At 35.4% G+C, this 22,087-nt stretch overlaps 1 protein-coding gene across 3 annotated transcripts in view; it reads left to right on the forward strand.

The window, feature by feature from the left end:
- LOC128985543 (uncharacterized) overlaps positions 1-22,087 on the forward strand; it is a 33,558-nt gene that overhangs the window by 6,432 nt on the left and 5,039 nt on the right. For 2 of the 3 annotated variants that reach the window (XR_008490042.1, XM_054405133.1), the window contains exons 2-9: positions 2,940-9,588; positions 10,759-11,580; positions 12,455-12,521; positions 13,451-13,659; positions 19,695-19,820; positions 20,459-20,705; positions 20,846-20,986; positions 21,574-21,692. Coding sequence is in view for 1 of the 3 variants with exons in the window: in XM_054405133.1 (XP_054261108.1) it covers positions 2,958-9,588; positions 10,759-11,580; positions 12,455-12,521; positions 13,451-13,659; positions 19,695-19,820; positions 20,459-20,705; positions 20,846-20,986; positions 21,574-21,692 (8,362 nt within the window). In the remaining 2 variants the exon portion in view is untranslated. Of the gene's footprint in view, positions 1-2,939; positions 9,589-10,758; positions 11,581-12,454; positions 12,522-13,450; positions 13,660-19,694; positions 19,821-20,458; positions 20,706-20,845; positions 20,987-21,573; positions 21,747-22,087 lie in introns of all 3 variants that reach the window. The other variant, XR_008490041.1, reaches the window with a different exon arrangement.

Here is a 22,087-nt window from a genome sequence, read left to right on the forward strand (position 1 = left end):
AAACAATCTATGAAAACAATAAACTAACAATCCATATTAACTTAATCAATCTCTCTGAACAACATAAATAATATAAAAATCTATAAAACAACCTACAACCTAATTTATTAACAATCTATAGGCCTATAAGCTTATGTTATTTTCCCATAACATAACAAAAAATTGGATTTTAAAAAAGGTTGACCGATTTTTATTAAAATTTACGATAGGTAGGCCGAATATCCCTATTGAATGAATTGAATTGAAAAATTCTTTATTGTTCTTTTCAAATACAATAGATACAATACAATGCATCTTTATACACTAAGGTTGTACATAAGTATTACATGTTATTGTATTTATTCTAATATAAACTAAAAACACAAATACTCCTCACAACATAAATCTAACTAATTGTAATGTTATCAAACAATAATGCCCTGAGGTTACAGAACCTGTGCGGGAAACAAACATTTTTGGTAATTGGAGCAACTCGAGATTGGAAAGATAATCTAAATGTCTATCATGTAATTGTACCATATCAATGTTTTCTGTGTTCGTGTCCGTCTTTTAAATGTGTTTTTGACGAGTTGCGAGCTTTGAAAATGTTGTCTTCGCAACGAAACATGTAAGCTGTTGAGCATTATCATTTATTGGACTATTTGACTGAGGTATTAAAAAAAACCTATTTTTGTCTTAACCCTCCGAGTGTTAAGCGTCGCGTAATCGACGCACAACACACCCGCCGTGGTGTTATGCGTCGCTTTTGCGACACACAAACATCGTTTACGGCAAAGGCTCTGGGACTGACTGAATCAGATTGAACTGGATCGAGATTGGTATCATTGTTTTCAGCAGATTCTAAGCTTTCTCCTGATGTCTGTTTCTAGACGCTTTTCATTTTAGTTCCGAATATATTGTAGCAGAAAGATGACGTTTGTATTTGTAAACAACTTGGTTAACCTCGCATCGATGACTGATGTGTTTTATTACGTTTTTCATTGTTTTAGTGTTAAAAATAAAATGTTGTGATATACTTGGTGAATTATAAGAAGATTTAAGTGATTTTGAAGGGCTGGTTGATAATCCTGAAGAAGTTGGTAGTGATATTGATGTAAATTATCCGCCAGATTCCTAGCCATGGTTAGGCTATGCATTCTTAGCTACGCTAAATGTACGAGATCTGTTTTTCACCCATAACTTATTCATTTGCAAACCTACTTCCTTATATTATTATATTTTTGGAATCCTCATAAAATTTAGAACAAAGTGGCTATTTAAAAAAATTTGTAGACCTATAAATTATAAAAATTTATTGACGCAAACATAATTTTTTTTATTTATTTTATAATTTTTGAGAAATGTTAACCCCACAAAAATTTTAGAAAAGAAAATTATTACATTGAAGCCCATAGTTTTCCAAACAAAATGATATATAAAACAGTATACTTTAGAGTGTTTTTAAGTTTCTAAGATACATTTTAATTAAGCCCTGCGATTGGGCAATAAATGGGCCGACATTAATATCATTACTACGGACACTTGGAGGGTTAACAATATAGTCCAGGGTCCGAAAACATGAATTTTGTATTTATTTTTGTACTACTTTTCACGTTTAGCCTACATTTGCCATGTTTGACAAATAAATTAAAAAAAGCCTACATATACATCTATAGCATTGAGTATAGAGGCATAAGAGGGGTGAGATAATGCTACTATAGCATTGAGTATAGACGCATAAGAGGGGTCAGAAAATGCTAATAGTTGTTAGGTACCGATTTTGGCGACATAGTTCAGGCCGCTGATGCTTGGGTCGAGGTAGTCTGTCGGTAGTGCAGTGCGCGTCTAAGGACTTCTTAATCATTTAGTAGGGTATCACAAATTTATTATAAAACAACAAAACTACGAACAAACAAATTTCATCAACAAAAATGACATTTTATAACCTACAATGAAAGCAAAAATAAAAAACAACCAAACTGGCTTACCGACAAGACTGAGGTGGAGTAGTTCGGGCCGCTGACACTACTCTGCATCAGCGCTGTTCAGGTAACGATAACCTCCATTAAGTGGCTACTCTAGTACGTGTATACTCGTCTATAGTCTACTAAGTGCACTTCAGTGGATATGGGTATAACTAACTTACACAGCCAAAGCCATTCTAATTACAAAATAGTTATCATATTCTTTAGTTTTTAACTAAACAAGACCTTAAGTTCTCCTCTATTATATTGCAACAATAAAATACCCCCGCTGCAGCAAACCTGCAGACTAAGCCAATTTCCATTTGCCTGATTTGACCTAAACTCAAAATATTTTCTTTAACATGTCAGATCTATTTCCCATTTTAGTAACATTAGATTTAATAGATACTTGGATTTGCTGCTACGGGGCAGGGAAAAAGTGTTATCGATCAAATGTTTACTAGGCCTACAGGATAAAATAAATAAATTTGCTAAATTTGATCATATTGATTGATTGATTGTTTGAATACATCTATCAACAAGCAAACCTCAAGCAGTTTTATTTTTTTCCATAAGAATAACATGGGAATATAAAACGTACAGTTTTCCAGAATTTTCTATGTACGGTAACCTTCAATCATACAACAATGCTTCAATATACAAAGTTGTTTGCATTTTTTAGCTCTAACTTACATGAAGCTCTACTTTAGCTGTAATACAAATTGGACATTTTAATTTTTTGGGATAAAAAGTATGAAATAAGTTAACCAAATTGTGAAAATTTCTAAACCCTATAACCTGATATTGCTGGTTGTTTGCATTCAAGTTTATGTTACCAATGAATGCCAAATTTCATATAATCGAACCAAAATTATACTCGAGTTATCGTGTAACATATATATAGTGCCTGTATGAATAAGGCTTAAGTTTATCTTTCAGGATTCCAAGGCTTATATTTATTTATTTATTTAAATTACCTAAATAATCTTGTTCCAGATACTTAACCAAGGGAACATGGAGTTTCCTTCTGAAGATCAGCTGGACTCATCAAAAACTTCAATCTCTGAAACAACTGACATTCCCACAACTTCAACTTTACCCATTTCACCTAAAAAACCGATTCAGTTGGGGATCGTACAAAGTTCATCAGGTAGTCGACCATTACCTGGTAATCAAAGCTCATCAAAAAAGAGTCGTTGGGATCAAGCCCCAGAAGGTGGAGAGAATGAAGTGGAATCAAAAGATACAAACGTTCAGTCAAATATCACAGAAGAGTCAAATATCAAAACACTAATTAAAAAATTTGAGGATATTTCTGGAAGTTCAAAGTTAGAGTCTAATAAACCCACCGATAGGACTACTGGTTTAAGTAGTAGTTCGGGTAGAGTTAAGTTAGTACGTACAAATTTTACAAAACCAGAGAATCCTTCGAATCAAGCTGACGAAGCAAAAAATAACCCTACAATTAGTAAGCTTGAAGAAATTGATGGTAGTGTTAGTAAGACTATTGAGACACAAGAAGTAGTTTCAGTTTCATCTAGTAAAGCTTTGCAAATTATAAGTTCTACTTATGATTCTCCTTCAGATGAATCTTCCCAGGAAGCTGACCCTATTTTAAGAAACGAAAATCAAGCTAAGATACCATCTGATAGTGCTTACGCTTCTCTTGAAAAACTGCCTCATGATGATGATAAAAAAGAACTAGAAGGTAACATTGAAGAAAGGTTGGAGTCCACTCTTTGTTTAAACAATGAGCCGGAAAGTAGTGAGATAAAAAATACAGATGCAGAAGAGAACTTGTTTGAAGAAGAAGTTGCTGTTGCAGATTCTGTTCCTACAGACACTGTTGAGAATGTAAAGGAGAGTAAAGTAGAAGGTGACGAATCTGAAGTTGCTGGAGAAACCTCAGATGCAATTGCTGTAGTTTCAAATGACTTATCTAATCCAGAGCAAGACAAAGAAGACAAAAGTGGAAAAGAATCTGTTGAAAAACAAGAAAGGAAAACCTGTATAGGATATCTTGATGAAAAACAAACTATCAATACTATTTCCGAGGAATTACAAGATGTACAAACACAACTACAGACAATTGAAATTAAAGAAGTACTTGGTTCTGATACAAAAACTGTTAATAGTTCACAAAACTGCAGAAAAGACAGTGGAATAAATTTCACAGCACCAACCATAAGTAATGTAAATGAAATAGTTAATACTGATGTAATTGAGAGTTCAACTGAAAAAGATTCTGCTATTGAAATAGTTAGTCATTCAAAAGAAGAAGACGATTTTGTTTTTGTTTCACATTCTGATTTAGAAGGGTATAAAGAAAACAAGGAATCGGCTTTGTCAGAAAAAAACAGCCATACAGAACCAGTTGAATTATCACACATTATTAAACCTCAATCCGATGAGCAATCTAACCTTCAGTTATCAATTGAATCCGAAGAAAAAGACAGCAATCTTCTAGAAGGTATAAAAAAGTCCCAATCGCTCCAAGAAGCAGGTGAGAGTGATGACCCTGTCAAAGATGATGTGAACTTATCAATTGTTGAGGCAGAACTCAGTACAGAAGACTCTGCTCATGATAAGGCAAACATAGGTAATATCACTGAAGTGTACAATGATGGCGTAGATGCCAAAATGGAACAAATGTTCTCAGAAAATGTTGATATGAATGAAGATACTCCAGTTTTGAAAGACACTATTGAAGAGGAATTAACTCCCATCACTGATGAATCAATTAAGGAGAGTGAGGTTTTAAAAGACTCAAAGAATGATAACGAAATCAAAGAAGATGAGCCCAAGACGGAATCGAGTGACAGTTTACTACTGATGCTAGAATCTGAAATATCTCCTGCAGAAATTGGTAATTATGAAGATCATAACAGATCATTAGATCTTGAGTCAAGTAGTGAAGTTGATAGTGTGCTTTCCAATGTCAAAGAAATTATGCCAGAACAAAGTGATTCAGTAACTAAAGAACTCAACGTGACTGAAGACAAAGTCAAAGAACAAGTGAGTTGTGATTCTGAAGAAGTTGATAATGTACTTTCTAATGTCAAAGAAATTGTGCCAGAACCAAGTGATTCAGTGACTAAAGAACTCGATGTGACTGACAAAGTCAAAGAACAAGTAACTTGTGAATCTGAAGAAGTTGATAATGTACTTTCTAATGTCAAAGAAATTGTTCCGGAACAAAGTGATTCAGTGACTAAAGAACTCGATGTGACTGGCAAAGTCGAAGAACAAGTAACTTGTGATTCTGCAGAAGATGGTTCAAAAAAATATGTTGATAATGAAGATACATTTCCTCAACCTAAAAAGGTAATTGATCATTCTAATACATCAAACATTGACGATGCTGAAATAATCTCAGAAGATGAATCAAGTAATCAACTTTTTCAAGCTAATACTGATATCAAAAAATCATCAGAAGCTGGCTCAGATGGTGATTGTGAACAATCCAAAATACTAATTGAAGAGATTGAAGATGTTCAGTCTTCTTCTGACATTAAAAATGAAGATTGTCCTCAAGTACTAGAGAAAGAACCTTCAGAAAATCATGCAATGGTAGTCGAAGGTTGTACAGATGTATTAGGAAGTGAGAACCTTCCTGAGACTACTACTGATGTAGTTATTGAAGATATAGACTGTACTGGTAGTACTACAGACTCTCGCACAATTGTGGATATTGACAGCAGTGAAATGTTAGTTGCTACTAATGAAATAGATAATGAAAATAAATCAAATTCAGTAAAATACTTAGAGTCTGCAGAAACTACAACCATCGCCATTTTAACTGAAAACGATGCATTACAAAAAATTGATAACATAAAAATTACAAACTCGGAAGATAATAACACCCTGATAAATGAATCGGAAGCTGAAGACAAGAAATTCTCTGAAATTGGTTTGAAATACAATGACTCAGAAATACATAAACCTAGTTTGATCACTGATTCTGAAAATAAAGGCTCTGACCCTAATGATAATCAGAAATTGAAACCGGAATCTGATTTACCCACTGATTCAATAGAAAAATCATTGTTAAGTGGTTCTAATGATTCAGTGTCTGTTTCTCACCCCCCTGTTGATTTGGCAACAACCTCAGGTAAGAAAGCTGGATCAATTGAAGTAAGCCAACAAGAAACAATAGAACGCTCCATAGATATGCTATTTGATGTAGGCCCACCGAGTGATGACCAGCCAATGAAACCCACCTCATTGTCTTCTGTATCATTGACCCAAGAAGCAGTTTCAAGTGAAGAAAAGAAACAATTTTCCGAAGAAATCCAGAAAGAGATGTTTAATCTTTCCCCTGAGCATAGTGTGCAAGTTGGAGTTGAATCAATGGATACAACAGATTCTGGTAAAATTAATCCTTCCATAAATGAATCAGATAGTGAAAATGTAATTCATTCTGAAAGTAACATTAGAAAAAATAATGATGACTCTGAACTATCTGAAGAGTTGAGCCCTGCTAATGTTAATAAAGTGAATGAACTACCGCTTGAGTTAAAAGAGGATAAAAAAACAGAATTGACTCCTGATGATTCAGATATTGCCACTATTCAAGCAATCGATTCTTTTCTTGAGGGAAATGACACAGGAATAAGTAAAAAAGACCCAGAGTCTTCTTGCGGTATAGAAAAATCGTCTATTGAAAATGTCACAAAACAAAATGTAGTGATGTCAGAAAATGAAGACGATTCAATGAATTTTGAAGGTTCTAGTTCTATAAATGAAAGAACAAATGCAGAAGATGTCATGCTAGGTGTAGAAGGGGACTTGGATTTAGACAATAGTTTGACTTATGATAGTAAAAAGCTAGATTTATCTCCATCAAGTGAGCAATCAATGTCCGGAGAAAATTATGACCTTCCTGGCGATAGTTACAATAAAGAATCATTAGAAAAGGAACAAGAAAATAGCAATTTACTGTCTGATGCATTAGATGACATAGAGGAAAGTACCAAAGAGTCTGTTTCAGACAATCTTACCACTCCGAAAGAAACTGAAGCAAAGGATCAATCTTCACCTAAACCTACTCCAGTTATTGAGGTCGGCAATTCTGACATAAAAGGGACGAGCCAAGCAGATCAAAGAAACACGGAAACCTGTTTAATTAATAATTTTAAGAATAAAGAATCACAATTTTCAATTGAAGCTAATCGGGAAATAGGAGAATTGGCGAGTGAAACTCTCCATGAGCAGAACTTACTAATGTCTACAAGTAATCTTGATGAAAACAAAAAATTAGAAGTAAAATCTTGTGATATCAACATTGACACAGAATGCACTTCCTCCTTGGACAAGAAAGAAGAGTTATTTAAAGATGAGAGTGTAAGGTTAAATACTAGTTTAACCAAAGAAGATTTTACAGAAACCTCTAATCTTCATCAGGAGAAAGATCTAAAACCAGATGCTCTTGAAGAAGTTCCCCATGCAGTTCTAAGTAAACCTACACCCCAAACCATTGAAGGTGAGAAACTGGACATTGAAAACTTAATTCCATCCTCCACTACATCGGCAAACAAAAATTTAGATTGTAGGTCAAATAAAGCTGACAGTTGTGAAATTGAAGACCCCGCTAAAAATACTAATGAAGAGTCAAAAATGGAGCCTAATGAAGAATTATTGAATGAATCAAAAGTTCTCATTTCAGGAAACAAGGTTAGTGTTTGCACAGCAAAACTCGACACAAATATTCAGTCAAATAAACCTTGTGATAACACTATTGATGAAAATGTAACTATGAATCAACCAGTACAAAGTGACGCCTATGGAGAATCCCAAGATCAAGACACGATAGATGAATCTGTTGGTTTAAAAGTGCCATATCAATCTTTAGAAGATTCACAGCCATCAGAAGCAAGCACTAACACTACATCAAAGGAAGAGACAACCATTCATGTTGCTCCTGCAGAAAAACAGACTATAGAGACATTGGCAACTGTTAAGTCACCGAAGAAAATTGCAGCTTATGTTACTGAATCTGTTGAAGAAGCTAGCTCAGATTTTTCTAAAGAAGGAGGAGTAAAACTAAGTAGTGAATCAAGCAAAGAAAAAAATGAAAGTAGCTCTGCAGCAACTGTTAAATCTGAATCTTCTAAAGAAGCCATTCCTCTGGAAACTGATTCTTCTGATTTAGTTAGTCAAGAATCTGCTGAAGACCCATCTGTTTCAGAACAAGAATTAAAGCCAAAGTTAGTTACACCCAAAGAAATTCCTCCACCTGTACGTGTATCAGCAAGACAAAAACAAAGGCAGGCAGCAGCTGCAGCAGCCTTAGCAGCTAAAGAAAAAGCTGAACCAGAAAAATCTCCTGGGCAATATGCTATCAAGAGATATGGTCCCCAAGAAAAGCAAGGAGATAAGCGACTTAAAAAATCTCTAAGTCCAACTAAAGAACTAAGTATAAAGATAAGTGGAAAAACACTAGAATCTGGTAAACAGTCTCCTCTGCCCTCTCAGAAATCCCCCAAAAGTAATGAATCAAAATTAAATGTTCAAATCTCACCTAAAATAATATTTAAGGAAGTTCCCCAAGACAAGCTTGAACCTATTACTTTAAAACTGTCAAAAGAAGAAAATCCAGTTATTGTAAGATCATCTTCACTTTCACCGAAGAAGAATGTTTCTCCTCACTCTCCTCAAGGTAAAACATTAGGTTATACTATGAAAATTGGAAAAGATTCTACAACTATAATACCTAAAGCATCAACACCCTCACCGACTAGAAGAGAATCTTCTCCCGGATCAAGTAATACTAAAGGTGACCTCTCCGGTAAAGTTGGATATCTAATTAAAGACACTGGCTTGACAATAACACCTGTTGCACCAGCTGAGTCGCAGGAACAAAAGTTAAATAAAATCACACTCAAGTTGTCAAAAGCAGGTGGGCACCCTGAAATCAAACAAGAAAATAAAAGTGAAACGTGGAAAGCAATTAGAAAACTAGGGGAGATAGATATAGTACCAGTAGAAGGAAAGAGCTCCTCCGAAACACCAAAACGAAAAGAAAGAAGTGAGGAAGGAAGTCCAGAAAAGAAAATTAAGCTTGGAGATGTGTCAGTTGAGCCTTCCACCAGTTCAGGAGTAAGTAAGCTTCAAGGCCTCCTGACGCAGGCACCTCTAAACCAGTCGGATAGCTCTGAAGAGGGCAAGTTTATAGGATTTGGATCTCCTACAGAAAAGCTTTCGCCAGCTCAACAAAGCTACGACATCGGAATGATTAGACACGATGACAGTCCTCAACCTCCCAGAAAACGAGGCAGACCAAGGAAGATAACTTCACCGGATGATATAGTTCATTCAGTGTCTATGCAGCACACTCTGCCTTCTGGATTGACAGCAAAAGACATTCTCGCTGCTAGTCTGCAGCATCAGTCTCTACAGCATCTACATGCGAGTTATCAACCCCAACAAAGTTACCAGTCTCCAGAAGATATGGACAGTTCCCAGCCAATGGTGCCATTGTTTGATCTGTTTGAAGAAACCTTCATGGAGCCAACTCCTCCAACTGTCTTCCCGGATCAAGTACAGCCTTCGGCAGACATCATCATGAGATCTGCTCGTGGTCGACCGATTGGAAGATCAAGAAGACCTCGAGGATCTGGTCCAATGAGAGGACACGAACGTGGAGGTGAGTCTTTCTGTTTTGTTATATTGATTAAATTTCTTTCTCTCTACAAAATATTAAAGCCAAGATTTTGAATTAGATTACAATTTAATAAAGAATATTAAATAAATCAAATAGAATGTTGAAAGTGACCTAAGTTAATTTTTAAGATGTTAGGATAACAAGACCTTTTCTTTACACACATAACTATTGTGATTGTTAACGTTAAGGGTTTGATTATTTCATTCATAAAAGGGTTTATTATAATTATTCACAAATTAAAAGAAAGAATATAAAAAACAAACTTTTAAGTAGGTAAACATTTTAATAGGATGTGTACGATGTAGTATTATCTCTGAAAAGCTGATCATAAAGGTGACCGTTGTCATATGAATTGTCACTACCTAATTCATTTATAATTTCTGGTACCAACAATAATACAAATAACTCATTCAGATCTTTCTGTGTTCTGACATTGAAAAAAAGCCAACGATGGTGTGAATACTTATTGGTTGTATGTTGGCTAAGATTCTGTTGTAGTTGCATCCTAGAGCATACATGGTTACTGTATTATTATTGATTTAAGTGGTTGTTTGATAATTTTGAAATTGGTGTTTAAATACCTTTGTGGTAATCGTAATTGTTGCTAGTTTCGCAACTAGTTTCAACTTAGTCATCTTCAGGCGTCAAGGATGTCAAAAGGAGTATCACTTTATAAGAAGGTCGTCATTGCACACACAGTATAAACACTTATGGACATGAAAATGGTAAAAACGGTACATTTAAAAGAATTAAGAACTAATAAAAAGCAGTAACTGCAGTGTTAAGAAATGGTTTGTTATGACCGCATGGATGCTAAATCTAGAGTTTTTTAAGTGTTTTAAATGTACAGTTTTTACCATTTTAATGTCTGTGTTCATGTTCGTGTGTAACAACGACCTTCTTATGAAGTGACCTTCCTTTTGACATCCTTGACGCCTGAAGATGATTTAGTAGAAAGTCAAAACTATTTGCAACATTACCAACAATTAGGATTAAACCACAAAGCAGGTACACCAATTTCATGGTATTCAAGGTAATTTGGAGGCTAAGATCAAAAATGATAATTTTGGTTCATCCAAACATGACAGCATGTGTATACATAATTTCTATATTTAATTCTGAAATAATGACAATTAATTGTTAAACTTCCAGGCCCAAGAGGACGTCCAAGAGGAAGTCGTGGAATAAAAAGAATCCTGGAGGAAATGGAAGCCATGTCGTTCCCAGACCCTGATCAACCGATCACTCTGGACAACATTGATGCTGAGATGGGACCGAGAATGCCGGAGCATGCTGCCTCTGAGCTGACTATGGCATTGCTCAGGAAAAGTATTGAAGGCAAAAAAGAGTTTTCAGAAAAAAAGGCAAGACGGTCTGACGGTAGTGAGGAAGGAAACAGTGACCTTGAGGCTAAAGTCAGAGAGATGAAGGAGAAAATTGAAGCAGCTTATCAGGCTGAGCTAAAATCACCCGGGAAAGAAGGGAAGAAAAGGACACCTGAGAAATCGGGACTGATTAGTAAGAGTCCTCCAGGTCTTATTCCTCTGTATCAGAAGCAAGACGAGAGTGTAAGGAGGAAATCTGCTGATGGGATGGAAGTTAAAAGAAAGTTGTCAGAAGATAGGAGGGAAGACGATCAACTCGGATCAAAAAGAAAATCAGTAGATGGAAGTAATGACTCTGCTGAAGGCAATACAGATGGATCTTGTAAAGACGACTCTTTGATGGAAGTGGATCAGTCAGTTATGTCAATTGAAGAACCTAATGAGGAAGAAGAAATTAAGACAGAACCTGAACCTCCTCCTAAGCCTGTCAAGCCTAGGCCAAAGAGCAAAGCAGAAATTAAGAGGATAAAACGAGAAAAAGACAGGTTAAGAAGAGAAGCTAAAAAACTAGCAGCTTTGGAAGCGTTAAAAGCTCCTCCACCAAATCCTAGTGAAGAAGACACAAGAATGAGTGCATCAGATCCTACTGGTAATTTGATCATTTATTTTCCTCTATCTTTTATAGTTCAAAGAACTTAATTATAAGCAGTAATGTGTCAGTATCACTTTTCAAAATCAAAGTATCTGTCCAAAATCTATTTTCAGTCCTCGGTACTGGTACCATTGTTAGGTACCTAACCAAACAGTAGGCCTACTCATTCTTTGAAAGTAGGATTCAAACTCTGATATTTGTTTACACAAGATATTCATGTTTTAATTCATTGGTGATTTATTGGGAGCAAGTAGTTTCAGTATTATGTGTGGACATTTCAAGATATTTCTGTTTGATAAGCTTATCAAAACTGGTAAAATTAATAACTTTGTGACTGACATAGTGGAACATTTCACTGAAACATCGTAATTGTAAGCATCAAATAAAACTTCTGAAATAATTTTATATACATTGTTTGAGGTGAAAAAGGTTTGTTTAATTAAAAAAAAAAAAATAGTTTAAAATGTTTGCAGTTCATTGTAAGAAAGAACAAAACATGCTTTGTTGGTTTATAATTGCCAAAAACCACACAAAATCATAAATCGTACAATCGTTATGAAAACCACCTGTTGTTGTTGGCACAGTAAATTATTTTTGTAACAACAATTTATACATTTTGGTTTATTTTATAAAATAATGGGCTTCCGTTTGATTTATTTTCATAGTCCCCTGTAAATTACCTATTTAAAAAATATTATACATAAAATATGCTATTCACACTGTCTTAAAAACAAGTAAAGGCATCAATTACATTCACTTAACTTTCTACCTGACAATTTGGTTTATACTGATAATGAAAAACCTTGTTGATGATCACTTATAATGCCAAGAATAAAATGTTTTCTTTTTCTAATAGAAAAATATTGTACAGGTGATGGACTTGATCTCGACGGTTTCGGAATCAAGAAAAATAGAATGGAAGTTGGGGACCCTGAAGGGTAAGATATTACATGTATTCTCAGTCTTAAGGAAACTGTATGTAAATTCATTATTTATAGGTACTTATACTTTCTTTATACTTTCACTTGTTGTTCTTTTGGTTTTTCAAAAACATCGAGAGAGTGAGTGAGAATGGCTAGTCCAGCAGATCTACATGAAGATGTGCCCAAGAGCCAAACATAAGTCGGGATTCCGTGAGTATGATTTTGAAGAAATATCTCCAGTTTTAACCTTATAAAAAAATGCAGTTTGGCCTAGAACTGAAAGTGACAGGTTACAGAAAAAGGGTAGATTTTGCTGCGTGATTGCGAAATCATGTTTAGCTCTTGGGCTTGTCTTCGTGCAGATCTGCATGGACTACTGCCACTCTCACTCTCTCGATGATTTCGGGCGTCCTCACAATTCTAGCAGGGCCTGGGGGCTTCTTTTTGGTTATTTTTCCAGTTCTTCACCCACCTTAATAACGTATTGCGGCTTGGAACTGAATCATTTCTATCGATATTGAAGTGGCAATAAAAAATTTACTGTGTTGGAGAAAAATAAACTCATTATTTTTAATAAAAGTGGTGTATAGAAAAATACGGTGATTCATTTTCCACTGATCCATTATAAATCAAATGGTAGGCTACACTGAAAAACTAAACCTAACCTCAATCTCCCTAGCACGTGTAGCAACAATGTAACAGCTGTTGCAAATTAGTCCGGTTCCCGTAAGTCACCCTGTATTAGTTACTAGGTGTTTAAAGCTGTTTATTTCTTTCAGAATCACTCTGCACTACTAAGGTGAACTACCGTATACTGTTGCACTGTTGGTGATGCACTGTGTTGGTTGTAAAGTCAAGTAGGCTAATTGTAAAATACTCATACTTGCAGCAATGATGACTTCCTTCTCTACAGGATATTTGCCATAACAAGTTGTGTATTGCAGCAAGGAGTTCACGGTGGAACAGATCGCTGAGTACCAGTGGCCGCTGCAGGGTGGGGAGCTGTACATGATACAAGAGCAGATCTCTACTTGGCTCGGAGTGAAGAGTTTCCAACGCAAGTATCCGGACCTCAAACGACGGAGGGTGGAGATGGAAGAACGCACCTACTTGTGTGACAGCGGATTGGTGTCTGAATCAATGTGTGACTTAGGTGAGACTTATCTCTTATCTTATTTGGAAATTTTTTTAAAGTTTTGGATCTGTTAAGTACAATATATGAAAATTCTTTTTTTCATGCCTTCCCATGTTAATGGTCTCAGAATTTTTGTTTAAAGTCAGATCAAGTATCATAGTTTCAAAAACTAAAGAAGCAAGTAAGTAAGTAATTATTAACCACTGTAAGTAGCACATTCTGTGAGCCGCTCTGTTTGTAGGCCTGTTCTGTTTGTTATTAGAACAAAAAAAATAAACTTATCAATGTACAATTCATTAACCAAATTTATTCAACACTAGCTGTGTGCCCGTTCTACGCACGGGGATCTTATAGTAGTCAGTTGAAACCTTCTTATATTAAGATTAAGAACAGCAGTTAGCTTGCATATTTGCAGATATGCTGGCAAAACTATTATAATATATAAACCTTCGCAAATACAGTATCTGACAGTTCAAGCCAAAATAAATGTTTTGCAATTAAATGTCACCAAGATCTTATGGTCCATATGTCCAATGATTAAACTAAAAAATGTTTTATGGATCCATGAAGCGTAGCCCTAAAGTAGGCCTATAATTGAAAGTTACTTTCCACATCGGTTAACTTTAACGTATTTAAAGTACTACCTCAACCTCACCATTTAACACTTTATTCCGGTTGACATTTTCAGTATCAAAGGCGCTCTTGTCCATTCCGTGAAACACTGAGAAATAAGGACATTAATGCGTTACCAACAGACATACACACAACAATCCAAAAAAGGCCACAAACTATTGATACATAAACAATATAAAGGCGTAAACAATTCATGATGGTTTGCCCAACAAATGTTTTACTCAAATAGGTTATCATTTTCTTAGCATACCGGGTAAGCTAAGATTTGGAATCCAGACAGAAAAAGCAAAACTTATAAAGAGTTAAGACATTACTTAAATTGAATACGGACGGCTCTAATAAATAAGGTGCAACACCAACGATAACTAATTTGTAAACTACAGTGATGTGTTGGTACCTACGTAAAAATGATTCTAGCAGCTACCAACGGTTCTAAGGAAAAGAACCAGTAGGGTACCTACGTAAGAACCTACCTAAGAACTATAGTACATCCGACCAATTAAATACATTAATATCTAGTCCCGAGGTTATTTGATCTCTTGCTTTTGGATTTTCTCGTAAAAAGGTATAGCGTAAACTTATCGGTGTCAGTTTGAAAAAAAAACAACCTTACCCAAACAACTTGTTGTTATTTAATAGATTACGCATTCTCTAAACAATGATTAGTATATCTATTAACATTAGAAGGAAATGTGACGAAAATCACACAATGTTGGGGTTTTGGTCATTTGTAATTATATTTCTTAAGTAGGTAGGCCATGTATTCTATGGAAAAGTACCGGTATCAAGGATCGTCATCAAAAAGGTTGTTATGAATAAATATGTAGGCTTACGTACCCAAGATATGAGCTATGGGCCTATTGGCTGTATGGTCCAGCGATTGCATCACACGGTGAGTAGAAACAGAAAGTGACACATTGGAAAAGCGAGTTTAGCACTTCCTCTGTTAAACCTCTGTTACAATCATCCACTGCAGTTGTGATTTTTTACTTTACACTTTACACAACCGCCATTGAAGCGCCGTCAATGAGTGGAAACCTTTTTTTTAAGCTATTGGCGACGATCATTTCAGTGTCCAGCCCTATACAACACTGATTCAAGGTCTTCTTTCTGGTTGTCAAAACTCAAGAAACATTTCATACTCAAAGAATTTCTGGTTCCGATTTGGACGATGTCTAGTTATTTAATTTAATTTACGGTTACACTATTAGACTATATTATTGCACTTGCGATTAATTAAATCCGTTATGTAAGAAAAACGTTTTTAATCTCACTTGGTTGGGATTTGCTTTCAAAACGTGATTCGAAATGGTTGCGGTATTTGTAAACAACATTTGTAAACATATTATTGACAGCTAGAAAAAATAATCTTGATCCGAACAGCTGTTCGTTATTTCATAGACGATTATGTGATAAAAATTGAACGAAAATTTGACAAAAATCGCACAAAACTGCATTTTTGAACGTCCGTAATTTTATTTACAAAGTAGTGAGGCTATATTTAAATCACTAAAGACACTCTCGCCAATCCAGTGAATACATTAAAATGGCTTGGATCTTGATAGGTACTCTGGTTTTCACGGAGAAGATTGCGTAAAATGCCATCTTGAGTGTTACAGACAAAGGGAAAGACAGACAGACAGACAGACAGAAATAGAGATAAGACTCGTTTCTGCTTCTTTAATGTATAAAACGTAAAAATAACCTAAAAGTATATAATTCTGAGCAAAGTACAGACAAAACTCTAATTTTATTTATATAGATAACATAACAAAGCAAACGAATAAACCTTACAACCAGCTGGTAATGGTTATCAAATAAACATAAATAAACAGTCAATGGCTAAAGGTAGACATTAGGGATTTAACACCTCCCCTTCTCAGTGAGTTTCACAAGTTAAGTCGTTCGAAACTGGCTTATGTGTTCTTTTTTGTGGTCTCACTAAACTGATAAGTCGTGATTGGTCTCTGGATCATCTGGTATGTTATGATCATTAATTTTTTTGATTGTTTTCAGTCAGTTCCTCTCTGACTTCTCTGAAATTCGTTGGTAGGAATGCTTGGTTTTGGTCATTCTGTACTGAAAACTCAGACAAGTCCTGCCCTGAACGTCTCATATTTGATCTTAATGGTACTAGGCCACTGCCTTTTTGATATTTCGTAATTTCTTGGTCCTTATTTTCTAATGATCATCCCAAACCCCACTTTTTGTTGGTTCATACAAATGGTAGACAACAGGATCTTGTGCTTAAAATGGTTTTTGCCTGCCACAGGATGATTCTGAGTGGAAATTTTGGGTCATTTTTTGTAACAAATTAGGATACAATAAGTCAAGTCTTGATTAAATTTGTCGTCCAATGAAGGGATGTGAAGGCGACTGTCCTACTATAGTAGTACTCTTTGCAGCTCTTCGATAGGCCTTTAAATACCTCTGCAATTTCAATCCAATTGAGCCTTCCTCAATGTGCATGGCTCTGATGGCATCTTTAAAGTATATCTGTGATACTTCATTTGGTTTGGTGTAAAATGTGAATTAAGAGTTTATTTCAGCATAGGATTTGGCTATATATGATACAGGATGCAATATATCCCTAATACTCTATAAGTGTCTGTTCCAATACGGCAAAGAAAAGTATTCTTTTTTTCTTCAGAAATGTTAGTGAAACAAATTATTTCTCTAGTCTCTTCATATACATTTCCCAAGTTTTCTAAGGACATTCGGCAAATCTACACATTATTCCCTTTAATTTGACACATAAATCTTGTAGATCCGTCCAGTAGTCACTGAGAAAACAGACTTACAACTGTGTTTTAAATATATAGAGATAATAAAGAAGAAGATTTAAATTCTAGAAATCAAGCACTAGAAATACAGAGCTAATAAAAATTTTCAGTTTTATGATAACAATAAACAGTACAGCAACTACTAAGTAAATGTTGCTATAAAATGGTAAATCATCAAAGAGTGCAATGTTAGTAGGGGCAATAACGTTTTGTTTATAGTTTTATAGATAATTTTTACTAGAAAATCTCATATAATTTGTTAAGTTTTAAGTTTATAATTTAATAAGAGTAAGTTTATACTTGTTTTAGTTAAAACAAGATCACATTATTTGTTAAAACAAGTTAAATTTTTGGAGTATTTCTAGCCGTGTTTAAAAAATTCAATTACTTTTCTTTTTATGAATTGGCTGCACTGTGCGAATGGTGAGCCAAGTAGCTGTATGTGAGTGGCTAGTAGCCAATGACCAGTTGTTGACTGTCTGTGTAGTAGCACATACGCTGTACTGATTGGCTATATTTAGCTGCCCTACGCACCAATGTGTGTTGTATGTATGCTGTTTTGTTTTTATTAGAGTTGAGGCATGAGTTTATTTGAGTTGCTTGTTGAATTAAAATTCATTTTGTGTTAAGTTGAGATTTCAATTACATGGTTTTTTTCATGTGATTAAATCAAATCTGTCTAGTCTGGGGGGAATGACAAATAACCGTATTAGTTAAAAGTTATCAACAATCCCCTACAATATAAAAATTAACACTAACAGTGTTGGTTACGTTTGAAAAGATTTAAACAAATGTATTTCAATACTTATTTTTAATAGATTGTTATTAAATAATTCCCTTATTAAAATGGCTATCTGGCACAGTTTTAAACTTTTTTGTAACTAATTTGTTTTATTGTTTAAGAATTTCTGCTGTTATCTGAATAAAGATAAGAAACTTGTGCAAATGCTTTGTAGCATGAATAGTGTGTGACACACCTATATAATTTTAAAGTGTAGCTTTAACATATATTTGGTTTAGTTTAATAATTAAATCACATTTTAGAGATTCTACCGTTTTATTGGATATTTCAAATTAGCTTGCTGCTCTTTTGAAACTTTTGGTGATCTTTTTTCTGACTATTCATATACAACATTGATTTGTTTTGCTTTATTTATATTTCTATAGCCTATTCATTTATTTTCTTTATTCATATAATATTCATTAAAAGTTTCAAATAAAACTACGATCGCTTCGATTGTGTCAGTCTGTCAGTTTTATTTGCACAACTTGCTGAGGCATTGATGTGAAAGCAATTTATAATTCATAGGAAATGTTCCAAGTTGTTGACCAGACTCTTTTATTGAAAGATATTGTGCAAGTTCTAATTGCCAATTTGAGGCTTTGATCATGAAAATGTCTTTGTAGTACAGTATTGCAATTTGGTATTGTTTTTTTTTAAACTCATTTGTGGAAAAGTTTTTCCAAAATCAAGTATCATGGGGTGAACATCCATAAAAATATCTTTTATTTTGATTTTTATTCGTGCAAACTTTTATTGCACAAACCATTTTTTTACTTTAATTTTGTATGTATTCGTATTACATGGTAAATATTTTCTTTTCACTAAGATTAAACTATAATTAATTATCACACTAAACATTATCAACCATAACGATCTTTTGTGCAATATTTTTCTTATTTCTACCTAATACTTTTAATTTATTCACTATGTTTACTTCCTCCCTTCTGTTATTTCCTTTCCTCTCATCTCTTTGTGTGTTTATGTGATCATCTGTTTTCTGATTTTTTTCTATGTATATACCTCCCCTCCTGTTTTATGAGATCTTCATCTACTGATTTTGTTATGCTGTGTTTTTGCTATTATATTAAAAATACTTGATTGATCCTCTAGATTTGTTTTTCTCTCCTCAAAATTACTACTCTGTGTCATGCATACAATCATAGACTAAAAGAATTAAATATAGACTGTCAGCCGTGCTGCGGTTACCATGGTTACCATAGGTTCTGGCGCACACCGCTTGGAGCGCCGTGTAGTTACGTAGCGTGTACGCCGTAACTACATGGTTCTCCCAGCGGTGTGCGCCAGAACCTAAGGTAACCGCAGCACAGCTGATGGATTTAATTATTTTTGTCTACTATGATACAATCCATCCGAATCACTACTGTGTTTATAGTCCTCAGTTTGGCTTCAGTAGAGATGTTCCTCTTGTTGTGATTTAATTTAAGTATTCTTTTCTGTTCACAGTTCTTGTGTTTGTTCTTGTATTCGATCCTATTTTCCGTATAATTCCCCCTCATTCTACTCATTTAATCTTTTCCCACTTGGTTCCCAATGGAATAACGTTTTTTTTTCTTTTTTCCTAGGACGCTAGGCACGAGCCTGGGATTATTTTTCACATTACTTCAGGCTAAACCTAGGGGTTGCGGCATTATCATTTAGATAAAATTTATTGGTGACTTGGCGGGGATCGAACCCTGGACCTCAGGGACTGAAGTCCCGCGCTCTAACCACTACGCCAGCTCGCTCCCCAATGGAATACACATCAGAGGTTGCCATATTTATATTGGAGTTTGTTAGATTTCATGCAGTAGCTATGATGCTAGAAAAATTGCATTATTTATACTTGTTGTCAGGTCTGACAGCAGTTAGTAGCTCTGAGGTGTTGGACATCATGTTCCAAGACTTCCCTGATCAGTATGAGGAGTTGCGCAAGTATATGCGGGAGAAACAAGCCAGGGAGGTTATCCTGAAGCAGAAAGGTAAACAAGTTTGTTTGGTTATTTAAATTGTTTAGTTTGCTGTCCAAATATATTGGTTAAGTTATGGCTTTCAGGTTATCATCAGGCAGATTTAAAACATTTATTGCCACTTAAAGTGATGTCTCATTTTTTGTCCTAAAATCTGTGTTCTAACTATTAGTGCACGTGAAATATGAATGATTAATATCAGGGCTAATCTTAGGTCCTACTCTACAAGGCCCAAGGTTTGGAAAAACATGTTAAAAATAAAAATTCTTAATTGTTAAAAATAAATATAAAAAAGGCAGCCAACACCTCTTTATAAACAAAGAAGAAAATTAGGGCGGCCTTTAGGGGAAGGCTAGTGTGGGTAGGGATAAAAAAACTACCTCCACCTTTCCTACTCAGAATATGTATTTGAATGAGATCCAACAGGAAACTTTTTGCGATGGCTGTACCAAATAACGAAAGCTATGGTAGTGGGGGAAGAGCTCTTATGTGCATACACAACTCATTTGCCGTTATTAATGATCCATCCACCATATTTGTTTTGATATTTCCCACAAAAGTCATTCCTATGCATTTTTCTAACAAAACCTACAACGGCCCATTAGTTTGTCAGGAACAATGAGAGAATTCTATATTCACTTTGTTGACAGAGAGGAAGAAGTTTGAGCAGACGTTGTCCAAGTCTGATCTGAAGGAACATGCCATTCAGTCCCTGGTCAGCTGGAACTCCAACCTGAACAGGAGCCGCAACGAGAGCCGCAAGTGTCACCTGGACCTACAGACCTGGACCATACAGTATCCCAAGAGCAAGGCGGCCAAGATGACACGGCCATCGGCCAAACTGGGCAGCTACCCTGTCGCCCTCATACCTGGCCAGTACGCTGACTATTACAAGCGGTGAGCAAATAGTTTAATTTCACCATTCCTATACTCAATCCCACATTAAATGCTCTTTATTGGTCACAAAACATTTCTTTTGGTCCTACAGATTTACCTTAAAAAATCAATGGTGTAATTCATCTCAATTGTCTCTGTAGATACACTCCTCAAGAGCTGAGGTATTTCCCAGTCAACACCGTGTTGTACGGTCCGCTACAGCCTAATGAGATGCACAGCACAGGCGGCTCGGACGGCAGCCAGTCAGAGAGTGAGGACAGCTCGTCCTCCGAAGGAACCAGGTACGGCCTCTTTTAAAAATAGATTATTGTTTTGCGGGGTTACAGGTATCTTAAAATAGTTTACCTTAAGCAGGGTTACAGGTCACATTTTTATTGAGTGGTGAATTCCAAACCCATAGAAAAGGTAGGTTACCTTACTGCAGAGATCTAAGCACAGAATGCAATTTATATGATGGCTTCTATGATGAGACTGACCAGCATAATTTTTGTATACTGAATTTGCCTTGATCATGAAAGGCCACGAAGTTGCCGCATCTCTTTGGTATGTTATTGTGGTCCAAAGGACACCTAATAGTTGCCCAAAAGATTTAATCATGAGGTTACCATCAGCGTTGTAGATGACTATAATTCTCACACTAACAATAATCATGATTTACATGAAATTTACATGTCAAAAACTGGTGTTTCTTTGATACCACCATCAAAGGTTTTGAGGAATCAATAATCAGAACCGGGCCATCCCCCGTGTGATGTCGGTGTAGAGGTCTTGTAGTCCTCATTTGGCTTATGAAAGACTTACAAATTCAGATAAGGCCAATCAACTTTTAATCAACCCATGACGATGTTATTTTCCGACATTGTTTCAGCGACAGCTCGAGCGACGGAGAGGGGACGGAAGAGGAGGAGAAGGAGAAGGAATGCAAAACTTGTGGTTCCAAGAAGACCAACGAGGCAATGTTGCAATGCTCGCAATGTAGCCACAACAGTAAGTCCACTAAGGCAGCACGAATCGTGCTAAAACGTGTCGACGCATAGCCCGGTTTGTCTCTTTTCATTCATCAATCCATGGCTTGCTAGAGGGGTGTATTTTTGAGTATATTTGCCTTAGGGGGGACTTCGGTTGGTATCATGAGGGGTGTGCAAGTGTGGAAAAACCTGTAGTAGGTATTAAAAAAGAAGTGTAAAGAGTTTTTTTTTTTTGAAAGTGGAGTCTAATAAACTTACTTGAGAAAAAGTCAATTAAGAATGGTCAGTAATTTACTGTTTTTCTGAAGAAAATCACAATGCACAAAATTTCAGACAGATTGGTTGTTCAAAAATCGGGCAATATGTCAACTTTATGTCATGTGACTTGATGTGATTTAAAAAATACTCTAAAGT

This window comes from Macrosteles quadrilineatus, unplaced genomic scaffold, assembly GCF_028750875.1.
Source record: "Macrosteles quadrilineatus isolate MER2022 unplaced genomic scaffold, UCM_ALF_1.0 Scaffold_2__2_contigs__length_208266976, whole genome shotgun sequence".
Taxonomy (NCBI): Eukaryota; Metazoa; Arthropoda; class Insecta; order Hemiptera; family Cicadellidae; genus Macrosteles; species Macrosteles quadrilineatus.